Source organism: Octopus bimaculoides, chromosome 6, assembly GCF_046866305.1.
Source record: "Octopus bimaculoides isolate indiv1 chromosome 6, ASM4686630v1, whole genome shotgun sequence".
Classification (NCBI taxonomy): Eukaryota; Metazoa; Mollusca; class Cephalopoda; order Octopoda; family Octopodidae; genus Octopus; species Octopus bimaculoides.
In genome coordinates, this window is record NC_142933.1 from 116,907,176 (window position 1) to 116,922,175 (window position 15,000).

The 15,000-nt window shown below is 36.0% G+C and overlaps 1 protein-coding gene across 1 annotated transcript in view; it reads left to right on the forward strand.

Moving 5' to 3' along the window:
- The window catches only part of LOC106883006 (pre-mRNA splicing factor CWF19L2), a 41,795-nt gene that overhangs the window by 16,654 nt on the left and 10,141 nt on the right, over positions 1 to 15,000 (forward strand). Inside the window, exons 12-17 of the mRNA XM_014933869.3 lie at positions 243 to 357; positions 1,517 to 1,605; positions 2,859 to 2,975; positions 7,811 to 7,966; positions 9,246 to 9,326; positions 9,999 to 10,100. Of these exons, the coding sequence (XP_014789355.2) occupies positions 243 to 357; positions 1,517 to 1,605; positions 2,859 to 2,975; positions 7,811 to 7,966; positions 9,246 to 9,326; positions 9,999 to 10,100 (660 nt within the window). The remainder of the gene's footprint in view (positions 1 to 242; positions 358 to 1,516; positions 1,606 to 2,858; positions 2,976 to 7,810; positions 7,967 to 9,245; positions 9,327 to 9,998; positions 10,101 to 15,000) is intronic.

Here is a 15,000-nt window from a genome sequence, read left to right on the forward strand (position 1 = left end):
CACTTGACAACTGGTGTTGGTTTGCTTATGTCCTTATAACTTAGTAATTCAGCAAAAGACCAATAGAATATGTACTAGTCTTAAAAATAAGTGCTAGCATTGATTTGTTTGACTAAACTCCTTCAAGGTGATGCCTCAGCATGACCGAAGTCTAATGATCGAAGCAAATAAAAAAACAAAAGATAAAAATACAGAAGATATTCATTTCCAAGGATGCTAAATTTTTTGAATTCTTCTTCCAGAATGTACAGAAGACAACTGATGAGTACGTGGTCGATGATATGTTTATAGCTAATGCTGCCAGGGAGCAATCTGGTGCTAAAACGTTTGATTTGCAGAAAGCAAGAGCCATATCTTGTAAGTTCAGCAAGTTTGTAAATTTATCATTTGCATGTTTTGCTACAAATGGATTGTTTTATATCGAACATTAAATGAGATTGTTGAAGCGTTATGAGTAGAAACATATTAATCCAACTGAACACGTGAGTTATTGTTAATGTTTTTGTTGTTTAGTCTCAGATCAACCCTGATCGAATAGACTTTTCATCAAAGGAGTTCCAGCCATGACTATCATGTGTAGTTGTTGTTCTGTTTTTGTTTGTCCCTAGGTCAAATAATTAGTTGAGATTGAAAAGAATTATATAAGAGTCACCTCTAATACTTTCAAAAGCCAACTCTATCAACATCTACATTCATTCAGATCAAGGGATCAAGTAAACTTCACTTTCTTGCCCCGATTCATTTGGGCACAAGGGAACTATGAATGGATCAAATCCCAGTAGCATGGAATATTATTGCTAGAGCCTCTCCATTTTTCAACTAAAGCAGTCCAGTTAGCAACAGCGATATCCCTGGTCTGTTATGTATTGAATCACTTGATTTGCTTTGACCAATGGGAATTGCTTTGTTTAGAGGTAAGAAGGTCCTCTAGCTTTTAAAAATAATTTCTCATAAAACAAAACACTACCTGTCTGTTTTGTAGGGTCATGAGAAAATGGATGTAAACAGGATATGCAAAGAAGTCAATGTGTAAGTTGTCAGGTATTTACAGTTGCACGTATTTGGACACATCATCAGTGTTGTATCGTGGAGCTACAGGGTGTTTCCAGTCAAGCAACATGCATTCTCAGACAAATGACCCAATCAAGTTTGATCAAAGTTCAGCCACTGGCCCAAGTGGCATTCTACTGAGTGTATTAGTCACCCACTTTTCAGCCAGAGCCATCTAGATGCCTTCTTTATTACCTACATCTTGTTCTTGACAGTTCTCCTGCTCTCTTCCATAATACCCAATATACCATAAGTTTTACTAGAGAAAAGGCCTGCAAACCCTTGCTCATCTCCACTGGCATGCACCTGGTCCACTACCCATTCCTGCAGCTGTCCCTTACTGACATCGTGTACCTCACCCTCTTCTTCTCTTGAATCCTCTCTATCCTTTCCTCTCAAGGATCAGTTGCTACATAAATTTAACAGCTTATTCAATATTCTTATATAATTTCATTTTCTATTTCAGATCATAATCAGATGTCAAAATCTATGGCAGGTTGTAAATTTTGTTTTGAAAATATATCAAAACATCTTCTTGTTGCTATTGGACAAAAAGTAAGACATTTTGTATATATTTGTATGTTTCAGGCATGACTTTGTAGTTAAGAAGTTTGCTTTCAAGCCACATGATTTCAGGTTCAATTCCATTGCATATTACCTTCAGCAAGTGTCTTCTGCTATAGCCCTGGGTTGACCAAAGGCTTGTCAATGAATTTGGATGACAGAAACTGAAAGAAGCTTGTCATATATGTGTGTGTTTGTATGTGTTTGTGTCTCCTTGTTTTGATAGCATGGAATAATTATAAATTAGCATCACTGTCATCCAAGCTGAGTCACTTGTTTCCAGTCTCTCAAGTCTTCTATGATGATATGTCCAGCCATGTGGAAATATGATTTGCTTGGAAACAGGTGAGAATTGGTGACAGGAAAGGTGTCTGGCTGTTGAAAATTTGCCTCAACAAATTTAGTCTCATGTCAAACTGCCTAACCTGTGCCAGCATGGAAAGTGGATGTTAAATGATGATAGCTTCTTAGACTGGTAGGAGAAAGTTACGCTCAGACTGGAGATTTAGATGAATGCCTGCAAGATGGTGGACTTTACTGAAGTCACCCATGGGTTTAAGGTATAGTCTTAAACTGCACCAAAGACCAGGAACAGTCCTCACCACTTCCAACAGGCTTCCACATTATGCAGTTTTTGACACTTACTTAGCATTGGTCAACCCAGGGCTTTGGTAAAAGAAATTTGCTCAAGGCACCATGATGTTTGATGGAACTGCAAACCATGTAGTTGTGAAGCAAATCATGCTTATGCCTCCTACTGTAGCTTGAACCCTGATCTATCTAAAATTTTATATATTTTGTGTTACACCCAATTATTTGTTTACTTTCGTAGACATTATACATGTGACAAGGTATACTCTACAACCACTTCATTTGAGCTTCCATTTTCTGTACTTCTGTCCGTGTCTAACTATTTCTTTTAACTCTTTAGCATTTACGCTGGCCATATGCAACCCAAATTTTCTACCTGTTTTATGTTCAAACCGGCCAGAACTGGCTTCTCACACCTTCTGCCCTAGAATGGCAGTCTAAAAGTAAACAATAACATCATCAAAATTTTGAAGCTATCAAATAATGATTAATTTAAAGCAATGATTAATTTAAAGCATAATTAATTTAAAGCAATGTGAATAAATAAGCATTATATTCAGAGCAATCTGAATGTTGAAGGATTAAATATATTTGACATACGTGTTTTCAAAGAGAGAGTTCTTTGTAATAGTTTTTGTTCTGTTTTTCTTCAGGCCTATTTAGCTCTTCCAGATTGTACTTCTCTCACAGAGGGACATTGTATTCTTGCTCCTATTCAGCATGTTGCATCTTCAACTGCCATGGATGAAGATGTCTGGGATGAGGTTCAGGTAAGATGTCTACATTTTATATATATACTAACTGGCCTTGTGCTGTCAAAAATGAGGGTTAATTGTTGTATTTTATAGATAAATAAGGTTCGAAATAAGGTACATAATAATCACAAATACAAACATTCACATTCTTCCTTTGTACATGCACACACACATATACTCACACAGAGTTGAAACGCTGTTTGATTTTTCTTTTCAGTGTTGAATGTTCACCATCCCACTTCCATTGCACACACATACACACACACACACACACACACACACACACAAACATTCACATGACTCCTTTTATATACACACACATATACTCATACAGAGTTGAAACACTGATTTTTTTTCTTCACTGTAGAACTTCCATCGTCCCACTACCAAGTTTGCCATCACCCCTTCCTTCCTTCCTTCCTTATTCATCTGTCACCCCTTCCTTTCTCATTCATATGTTGTGATGGAGAAATACACAAGATTATTATTATAGTAGAAGATATTGATGGTAAATCAAATTAATACACATGTCAATGTTCACATACATTCACATACTTCCCTTCCACACGCGCACACATACACACATATACTCACACAGAGTTGAAACGCTGTTTGATTTTTTTCTTTTCAGCATTGAATGTTCACCATCCCACTTCCATTGCACACACACACACACACACACACACACACACACATGATACTCATACAGAGTTGAAACACTGACTTTTTTCACCCCTTCCTTCGTTATTCGTCTCTCACCCCTTCCTTTCTCATTCATATGTTGTGATGGAGAAAAACAGAAGATACATGACAAGCTCTTTGCTACTTCCTCTCTCTCATTACTATTACTTTCTCTCACTCCCTCTCAGGGCTATTACTCTCACTACTTCTCCTTCACTGAATTACTATTTTCTCTCCTCTCCACTTCATTTATACTACTCTTTCTCCTACTCCTTCCTGCATGATTTTGGACAAATATATAAAAACAACTATGCTAATTATATTAGGAGATAAACTCCATACGATGTACCTGGTGTAAGCTATGGACACATAAAAGGTGCAGCAGTATCAAAGTAAGGTTAACCGGGAAAATAGTCTTTGTGTGTGGCAGAAGCACTGGAGCAATAAACACTGAAGATGTACAGAAAACAAGATTCCATCACATGCCAAGGAAAGAAACTAGAAGTAGTTAATAGCTTCTGCTACCTAGGCGACAAAGTCTGTAGTGGGGGCAGTTGCTTTGAGATTGTAGCAACTAGAGTAAAAATAACTTGGGCAAAGTTTGGGGAGCTTCTACCTCTGCTGGCAACTAAGGGCCTCTTGCTTAGGGTGAAAGGTAGACTGTATGATGTATGTGTGCGAACTGCCATGCTACATGGCAGTGAAACATGGGCCATGACTGCTGAGGACATGTGTAGGCTTGAAAGAAATGAAGTTAGTATGATCTGCTGGATGTGTAATGCTAGTGTGCATACATGACAGAGTGTAAGCGCCCTGAGAGAAAAGTTGGGCATAAGAAGCATCAAATGTGGTGTGCAAGAGAGGCGACTACTCTGGTATGGCCATGTGTTACATATGAATGAAGACAGCTGTGTGAGTAAGTGCCACTCCGTAACTGTAGAAGGAACCCGTAGAAGAGGTAGACCTAAGAAGACATGGGATGAGGTGGTGAAGCATGACCTTCCAACATTGGGCCTCACAGAGGCAATGTCAGGAGACCAGGACCTTTGGAGATATGCTGTGGTTGAGAAGACCTAGCAACTAAAGTGAGCTCACAGCCACGCATGTCTGGTCCTGTTAAGAATATTCCTGATGTGTCAGGCGATATGATATGCTTGAGAAGACCTGTTGAATCAAGTAAAACCAATATTGTAGCTGGGGCTGGTGACCCCTGACTGGTTCCCGTGCTGGTGGCACGTAAAAACCACCATCTGAACGTGGTCGATGCCAGTTCCGCCTGACTGGCTCCTGTGCTGGTGGCATGTAAAAAGCACCATCCGAACATGATGATTACGAGGCCTGCTTTACTGGCTCCTGTGCCAGTGGCACGTAAAATACACCCACTACACTCTCAAAGTGGTTGGCATTAGGAAGGGCATTTAGCTGTCCTTCCAAATTCCAACCACTTCACAATGTGGACTGGATGCTTTTTACATGACACCAGCACCAGCAGGGTTACCAAGTAACTTGCAGGACAATGAATTTATGGGAGGGGTGAGGCATTGGTGTGTGTGTGTGTGTGTGTGTGTGTGTGTGTCTCCTTGTTGATACATTATGTGATAGTTGAAAGCAAGTGTCTTCATCACCTGAGTAGTTTCATTTGTTTCCATGGAAACATGTCTGGACAAAGGGAATTATGTTATTAGGAAACAGGTAAGGATTGATGATAGGAAGGACTTCCAGCTATGGAGAAAGTGCCTCAAGGAATTATGTCTAATCCAAGCAAGAATGGAAAAACAGATGTTAAAATGATGATGTTGACAATACTCAGCTCCAAGTTATAGCTGAGCAAGCCAGTCTAAGATCAAAAGTATTCTATCCATGACCATCATGCCTTTTTTGAAGTAACTAGGATTATTACGTTGCCTAATATGTCATTTCTGTTTTATAAAACTGTAGATGTGTATTTTGAAGAATATTTGGTTGCTATTTCTAGCAGGTTGACTGATCATATAGAGATGCCCTTGTAGATATCAATAATGGTTATTGTTTTTGTTTAGCCCTCGTTCAGCTCTGACTGAGCAAGTCATTCCATCTATGACTATCTTGCTTTTTTTTTCCAGACATACTGTATTTTAGATTACATTATCTAATATGACCTTCTTTTGTTTTAAGATGTTAGGACATGATTTAAGGTAGATTGGCTGTTGTTTCTAGTTGATGATTTGTCTTACCAGATAGTAGTTCCCTCCCTCGCTCAAAGATTTCTTGTTTATTTTTTCTACAATTACATAAATATATATTAGGACAACACCGATCAAACAGGTTTCAACTTACTGCCCTAAACTCATCACTAGTTTCTTGTTACTCTTAATTTATTCAGCTATATTATTCAGAGTAAACCTGCACTCTCAGAAACAACGACAAAATAAAATAAATAATAATAATAATAATGATAATAATAATAAATTAACAAGTTATACATAATCCAATTAAGTTTGGTTAGCTAGGTACATTGTTATAGAAATTTACAAGGTGTATCAATCTATATGCCCTCAGTCACCCTCCGTGTGTTTCCAAATCTGCTTGGGCTACAACTGTCAGTAAAGGACAGTACTTAGCTATTATTTTCTTTCTGTTTCTTACCTTGGCACACCCTGCCATCCCCTCAGGTAATCTCCTCCTTCATAGGGGACAGTACTGCCCCCTTTTAAAAATCACTGTACTCTGCATTTCAAAATAACCTTAATGTTATTCTCACTGTAAATGTTGACTTGTCTGCTTAATGTTTTCTCCTTCTTATTTTTGAAGTGAACATTACTTATGTGTGGTCTTTCTCCTCAAATAGACTAACCTTAATCTCTTTTAATCTTCTAATACTTTGTGTTATATTTTACTATTGTGTTGTAAGCCTCTTCTGTATACACCCCACTGTTTTGATTCATATATTTTACCCTGTTGTATTCTCATTTTCAGCTAATTCTTTGCCAAAGTTTTACTAGAATCCACAGGGATCAGTGTTGATCTCCTTTTGCCGTAGTTTTAATTTGATGGGAAATAAATCTCTTCCTGGATAAGATGTTGATCCTTTCTATGCAGAAGTTCTTGTTGGAAGATTTTGTCTCTGTACTGGCTTCAAATAATGATAAAAATACAAAACAAAAAAATACTTGATTTTGCACATGATTTATGAGAAGATTAAACTCCTTGTCAATTCTGGTATATATATATATATATATATATATATATATATATATATATATGAGTATATGCATATATATGTACATGTATGTATATACGTTCATCTACATGTACATATAGATACATAACTGGGTACATGACGTGGCAAAAGAACAAGGTGCAACAAACAAGCAGGCCACATAGAAACATCCCCTTCATCAGCTGCCACCATTAAAACTCCGGCGTTTCGAAGAATATATATATATATATATATATATATATATATATATATTCATACATTTGCTATTGATAACATGTATCAGCTTGTGTGTTGGATGATTTTTATAGAATCCCAGTCAGAAGACTGTTCTGTGTTTTAATGATTTGGTAGATAGAAACTGAAAGAAGCCACATAAAATGCACATTTGCCGGTGCTGCATTAATGCACCCATGCTGATGGCATGTAAAAAGCACCCAACACATTCTGTAAAGTGGTTGGCATTAGGAAGGGCATCTAGCTGTAGAAACCATGCCACAACAGACAATCAAAGTCTGGACAGCTCCTGTCAAACAGTCCTGCATGGAAAACGAACATTAAACAATGATGATAAACTCCAGCAGGCTGAATCTTATGAACAGTCTTTTAACCAATCAGTGTGCAGCTTGGACATCATGGTTTATGTTTGTATGTATGTATGTATGTGCGTGTGTGTGTGTGTATCTTTGTCCTGACATCACATGATAGTTGTAAATGAGTGTCATTCTCATACAAGCAGTGTCATTCATTTGTAATATTCTGTGATGAAATTACCTCACTTGGAAACATGTGAGGGTTGGTGACAGGAAAGGTATCTAGCCATAGCAAAATATGCATCAGTAAATTCCATCTGACCCATGCAAGTATGGAAAAGTGGACATTAAAATGATGATGGGGATATATATGATTGAACTTGTCTTTAACATTTAACAAATCAATGTTACTAACTGACTTTTGTTTGTCCTACTTGCAGACATTCAAGAAGCTTCTAGTAAGAATGTTTCAAGGACTAAACAAAGATCCAATATTTCTGGAGACGAGTATGCACTTAAACCGCTTTCCTCATGCTCATATTGAGTGTGTTCCTGTAGACAATGAAGAAGGTGCTATGGCCCCAATGTATTTCAAGGTGAGTTAACAATAAATAGCGTTATTATTCATTATTCATTATTCCCATTTCTTATCATGATATCAATCCCACTGCATATATATATATATATATATATATATATATATATATATAGGTTGGAAAACATTTTTGGTATTATTTGGCACTTGTGCCGGTGACACGTGAAAAGTCATTCAAGCGAGATCATTGCCAGTGCTGCTGGACTGGCTCCTGTGCAGGTGGCACGTAAAATACACCATTTTGAGCGTGGCCATTGCCAGTACCGCCTGACTGGCCTTTGTGCTGGTGGCACGTAAAAGCACCCACTACACTCTCGGAGTGGTTGGCATTAGGAAGGGCATCCAGCTGTAGAAACTCTGCCAAATCAGATTGGAGCCTGGTGTAGCCACCTGGTCCACCAGTCCTCAGTCAAATCGTCCAACCCATGCTAGCATGGAAGGCGGACGTTAAACGATGATGATGATGATGATGATGATGATATTAACACATGCTCTGTTTGCTAATAAGAGTTACAAGATTGTACATGTAGGAGAAACATGTAAGACATGTATTAAAAATTCTTCAGACAGAGAATCATACATATATATATATATATATATATATATATATATATATATATAGATATATATGTATATATATTATTGATGCTCACACCTAAAAACATAAGCATATATTGATTCAGTCTGTTTTGGGGATTGAAACTTCTCATTTGTGATTTTCGTCCATTATTCTGATGAGATTCTTTCCCCAAAATATTCCCATAATATGAATTTTATGAATTTGTTTTTGATTTTTGGGTTTGAATCGAAACAATTGTGGAGATTGTATTTATATTTTTTTTAATATTATTGTAATAATATAATATGTTAATAAATTAACATATATCAATTTGAACTCTCTATTTTCCTATATATGTATATATATATTTATCCATACATATACATATATATATATATATATATATATATATATATATATATATATATATATGTATGATGACTTTCTTTTGCTTTCCATGTATCAAATCTACTCAAAGTTTTGGTCAGTTTGGGGTTATAGTAGAAGATTGTCACCTAAGGTGCCACACAGTGAGACTGGTCATGAAGCCATGTAGTAGAGAGGGAAACTTTTTGACCATATTGCTATGCCTGTGCCTATGAAGATAATGAAAATAATATTTACTTATGAATAACAATATCACAGTTGACATTTCTTTTATTCATTCTTGTTGTCTGTTTGTCTTATTCTTTTCTCCCTTTCCGTTTTCTTTTTATTGCAGAAAGCAATTCTTGAGTGCGAGACTGAATGGAATATGAACAAAAAATTGGTGGATCTGACCAAAAAAGACATACGGCGATCAGTAATTTTGTTTTTGTAGTTAAAAAAAAAAAAACGTTCCCATCACACTATTTATTAAAGATCTCTTTGCTCTTTCATTAGTTTCAGTCTTCAATAATCATGTCCCTGCTCACCTGTGGTTTCTCTGATGAAATATTTTACATCCCTTAACACTAGGCTCAAAAAGATTATTACTGTTGATAATCAGTATTTCTCTAATTATAACTCCCACAATGACATGAAAAATTGTAATTGTAGAAAACCCAACAATGGCCCTTCGGGTTATTGCCTACAATATTATGTCATTTATAGATGCACTGTTTATACAGGGCACCAACATTCGATAAAACTATACATCGAATGCAAGAAATGATACTTAGCTCATGTCAGTTCATTTTCTTATATTATCCAGAAATCTTCCACCTCATTAGCAAATAATGTCCATTACCACAACTTCCTGTAACATTATCTGGTCCATTATTTGGACTGGAAAACCATACCAAAGTGGATACACTAAATGCAATGTGTGTAGCTGTAAATCTCTGGAAATATTATGTGAGAATACAAAAACTTCTTAAGAAACAGTATGGTGCAATGCATTCTGCAAACCTCAATATTGAAAAATATTGATTGCTTCGCTAAAAACTGCAGGTAGTATGGGTTAACCATTAGTCTGTTTCATTTCTATTTGTAGATTCCAAAAGGATTCCCATTCTTCAGTGTTAACTTTGGTATCCAAAGTGGTTTTGCACATGCAATAGAAGATGAGAAACGGTTTTCAGTTAATTTTGGCAAGGTTAGTAAATATTTCACCACTTTCTTTCAATATCATAGAGTCAGTATTTCTCACAGATTGTTTGTTTGTGTGTGTGTGTGTGTGTATGTATATATATATATATATATATATATATATATATATACACACACACACACAGGGTGTGGTGAATAAATTGTCTGAATTATGCAAAAATGAAAATAATACTGACATCTCATTTTAACTGATATATTTACCAATATTATGTAAAATTATCTTGAAATACTAAAGAGTAAATGTATTCAATAAAATCACCTCCAGACGACTTTGGGACCTCCTGCAATCTTCTGGATAGTCTCCTTGTTTAATTTGGTGAATGCTACCATAATTGTTGCCTTCAGTTCATCTTTGGTGTTACAAAGAGTTTTGTTGGTCTCTCACTCAATTGTGCCCCACACATAACAATCAAGAGGCTTGCTGTCTCGGGAGTTAGGTGGCCAGATGTTAGGGGTGGTATGGTCACAGAAAATGTCTCCTGCTTGTGTGGCATGGTGCAGAGTCCTGTTGCCAGACATAGGGTGTTCCAGCAGCCACCCTCTTGACCCAGAGCAGCACTACTTCCTCCAGGCACTTGATGTAGGCCTCCGTATTGAGTCTGAGGCCGTGTGGGAAGATGAATGGAGGCATAACGTCGCTGTCACTAGTGTTCACTCCAAATACCATGATATTCACTGGATGTTTGATTTTTATCACTCTCAGAACTTGTTTTGCAGACATGGCAAACCAATGGTTGTTCTGTACATTCACCATCTGTTCGTATTGGAGCTTTCAGGCGCAAATGCCAAGCAGTACTGCAATCTCTGTGTGTGTGTGAGTGTGTATATATATATATATATATATATATATATATATATATATATATGTGTGTGTGTAATGTATGAATTGGCATATTTAATAAAATTATGATGGCTTCTAACACTGGTGAAGAAAGAAAAATTATATGGTTGTCACTGTATTTATCTCTATATGTATATATATTTTATCTAAGTATATGTGTGTGTGTGTTGCTGTCTTAAAGCAGATTGGAAATGGTGGTGGTGGTGATGATGATGATGATGATGATGATGATGATGATGTTATGGTGATGATTCCCATACTGAGTGGTGCACTATGTTCTAGAGCAAAAAACAATTTATTTCACGTTGCTCCAGTCCACTGAGCTGCAAATGGTTGACCCTGCAACAGACTGGCATTCTGTTCGGGGGGTAATATTGGCCAGCTCACCTAGCCAGTGGGGTGGTATCATTCGGAAATTAAAATGATGCAAAGTGTATTCTGACCAGTAATGTATAACAACATTCGACAGCCTGGTCAATCATGTGATTATAAGAGATATATCTGTATCTGTCTGTCTGTCTGTCCATATGTCCACCCATCCATCTATCCACCCACCCATCCATTCATCCATCCACATCATTTAATGTCCATGTTCCATGGTGGCATGAGTTGGATGGTTTGACAGAGGGATCAGGAATATTGCACATGTGAGAGTAATTATAAATCATTCTACGGCTTAATTTTATATATCTAAAAAAAGTATGAGGATTTGTTAACAATAAAATAGGTTTTAAGATTACACATGTAGTCTCAAGTACCATAGTTCACAATTGTACTGGCTAAAATATATCCTTTATGGAAAGATAAGTAAAAAGATAAGTAATAAGAAAGATCTAAAATAGATTATTAAAGATTAAAATAATGAAAAGGATCTAAATGAATAATCTTAATAACTAATGAGATTAAGTATAAAAGGTATCTAAATCTTATAAAAAATATAAATATACATTAGGATTATATCAATTGAATAAGTGAGCATCTTATGATTGTAAACAGGTTTTAAATGTTTATAATTAAGGCTAAGCTGAAAGGTAAGTATATAGAATATAGAGTATAGTTTTGGATGCAGCAAGTAAAATATTTCTCACAATATGAGAAAAGTTTGCTTATCAAGAAACAAAAAAGTCTGCCTCCACATTTGAGGCAGGCCTTTCCTGTCAGCAACCCGTAGCTGTTTTGAAGTAGTTGGTCAGCCATATTTTTGCTGTATATTAGAAATGAATGACACTCAATAACAAAAATGATGTGATATCAAGACGGAGACATACCCGTGTACATACTCACATAACTATATGCATACATACATGCATATATGTATATATATGGAAAGAGAGAGATGGAGAAAGGGAGAGAGAGATAGAAATACAAACTCTCCTTGCTTTCTCCAAACACTATTTTTGTCTCCTTCATTTGCTTTCAATTTATATTTAGGTGTGTAGGCTTTTAGATAGTTGTTGTCTCTGTGCATATGTGTATATATGTACAAAGTGAAATAAAAGATAGGAAGAATGTAAAAATTCTTATTTAGAATAAATTGAAGAAAACTTGTCTAATGAAGGAATTTGATTTGCAATTTCGGCCTCATTAAATTTGTTTGAAAGATAAGTTACATCGATTACATTTTCAAAATAAAAATCTGTATTAACGTGTGTATATGTATATATGTACATATATATATATATAATTTTAAAAGCTAAAACACATACATTAATAAAAGATAACCACACTTAATTTTAATAGAGATAAAAGTAACTTAGAAAAGGCGTTTATAAAATGTTTGTAAAGTACACCAAAAGTGAATTCAGGTAATAATCTCAACAGATCTTAGAGGGTATATTTTATACTTAGGGGAAGTGTAAAATTTAAAAGTCCTCTAGTAAAAAAAGATAAATATATCCTATATCAACCATATCTGGAAGAACTTACTTTTGGAAAGTAATAATTAATAGGGTATAAATTGTACTAGGCTATATTAATTTAAATAATAAACTACTGTCTCCTAGTTTAAGCTGTTCGAAAATATGACACAGATATTGTGCCATATAGCCAGCTGGAAACGATATTTCCTGGAGCTAAACAACAGTAGCAATCGTCCCTTCCATGGCTGTTCGTACACATGCGTCATACAGTTTGCTTTTTACTCTGAGTGAGAGGCCCTTTGTCATCAGCAGAGGTAAGAGCTCTCTGAACTTTGCCCAGGCTATTCTTATTCTAGCAGCTACACTTTCAGCACACCCACCCCCACTACTAAGTTGGTCACCCAGATAGCAGAAGCTATCAACTACGTCTTATGTGCACCTCTTATGTGTCCATAGCTTGCATGGGGCACATCTTATATAGTTTCTACCCATTGAAAATTTGTGGCATTATTTGAAAATTAAAATTCATTCAAGAGCCCCAACGTGCATTCCAGATTTGAAGAATATTTGTCAAGAAGAATGGTAAAAAAATTCCTAAAGAAACATGTGAGTCATTGATTAAGAACTACAAGAAGAGATTGGTTGAAGTGGAACTGAATAATGGTTATGCTACGAAGTATTAAATCAGAATTATCAGTTACTAGCAGTATAACCCGACCTTGTCCGGGTGTGACTTATTATGCCATCTACGATAAGTCTTGCTAGCTGAAAATCAACTAAAAAAGAAAGCCTTACAACAAAAAAACCCTTATGACGTAAATATGTTCATAATTCAAAAGACGATGAAATTAATAGGGAAAGTCTGAAGGCTGTTTTGTGTAAAATTATTAAGCATACGTAAATTTCATCCGTGTAATTGGCTATAGAAATGCTTGTGCAAAACAACTTTTTGCGCTGCCCTGATTATACATAGCAGGGTAATCTCTTTTAGCAGGAGCTAGGACGGCAATTTCTGATGAAGCAATTGCTGGCGATCTGTTGCTACACAGTTTTGCCAGAATTCTATCAGATTGGGCAGAAGATGTTGATGCACCATTTTGCATTATGTTCAAAATAGCTTCTGGAATGTGGTGCATTACTGCAGTCTGTTGCTGTCATTTTAAACCGGTTGCTGTCTTTCCCCAGCAAACTCTCTTCTTTGGAGGCATAATCTATGTATATATTAAACAGAACAACAAAAGTTATAATAGATGGCAGTGTCGGTACTTTTCACATATCTGTAATTTTTCAGATTAACACCCGCACGATTACCCAACCCTAATCCTAACACTAACCCTAACACTAACCCTAAACCCTAACCCTAACACTAACCCTAAACCCTAACCCTAACCCTGACCCTAAAAACCGTAACCGTAACATTAATCCTAAACCTTAACCCTAACCCTAACACTCTAGTGAAAATCTTGGTAAATTTACAAAACATTGACGAACATGAGTTATATTTTACTGAATGATTGTGTACTTGCACGTGTATGCTTTTGAGAGAGCGAGAGAGGGGGAGAGAAAGGAATAGGGGTAGTTAAAAGTTTTCTTATGACTGCTTCTCTTCACTGCCTATTACTTCATTAGAAATCTAAGGATGCACATAAGCACATAATAGAGAAAAATGAAACAAATATGGACGACTTGCTCCGAAACACCACCAAGTGGGGAACACTTCTCAAAAATAACCTGCAGTTGTTTCCTTCAAACTTCCTACATGCTTAAAATGTACATACATCAAGATACATTTGTACAAAATTTCATGAAAAAATATTCATTTTCCTGGAAGTTAAGTGGAATTTAAGTGGAATTTCCGAATATTGTACCCCACCCTCTTCCAAAACACTTTCACCGAAAATTTTTGTATATTTGGAATCTACATAATAAATAATATATGCATAGAAAATTTCATAAATAAATATTCATTTTTATGAAAGTTATGACCTTCCAAAGTTGGGGGATACAACTCTGTAGTTATGCCATCAATGTTTTGTAAATATACCACGATGTGAATGATTGTGTTTACTTGCACATGTATACGTTTGAGAGAGCGAGAGAGGAAGAGGGGGAGAAATGAATAGAGATTGAGAGCAATGTGTATGTTGTTGTCACTATTAAAATGGTCAAGCCAGTCACCTGACTTG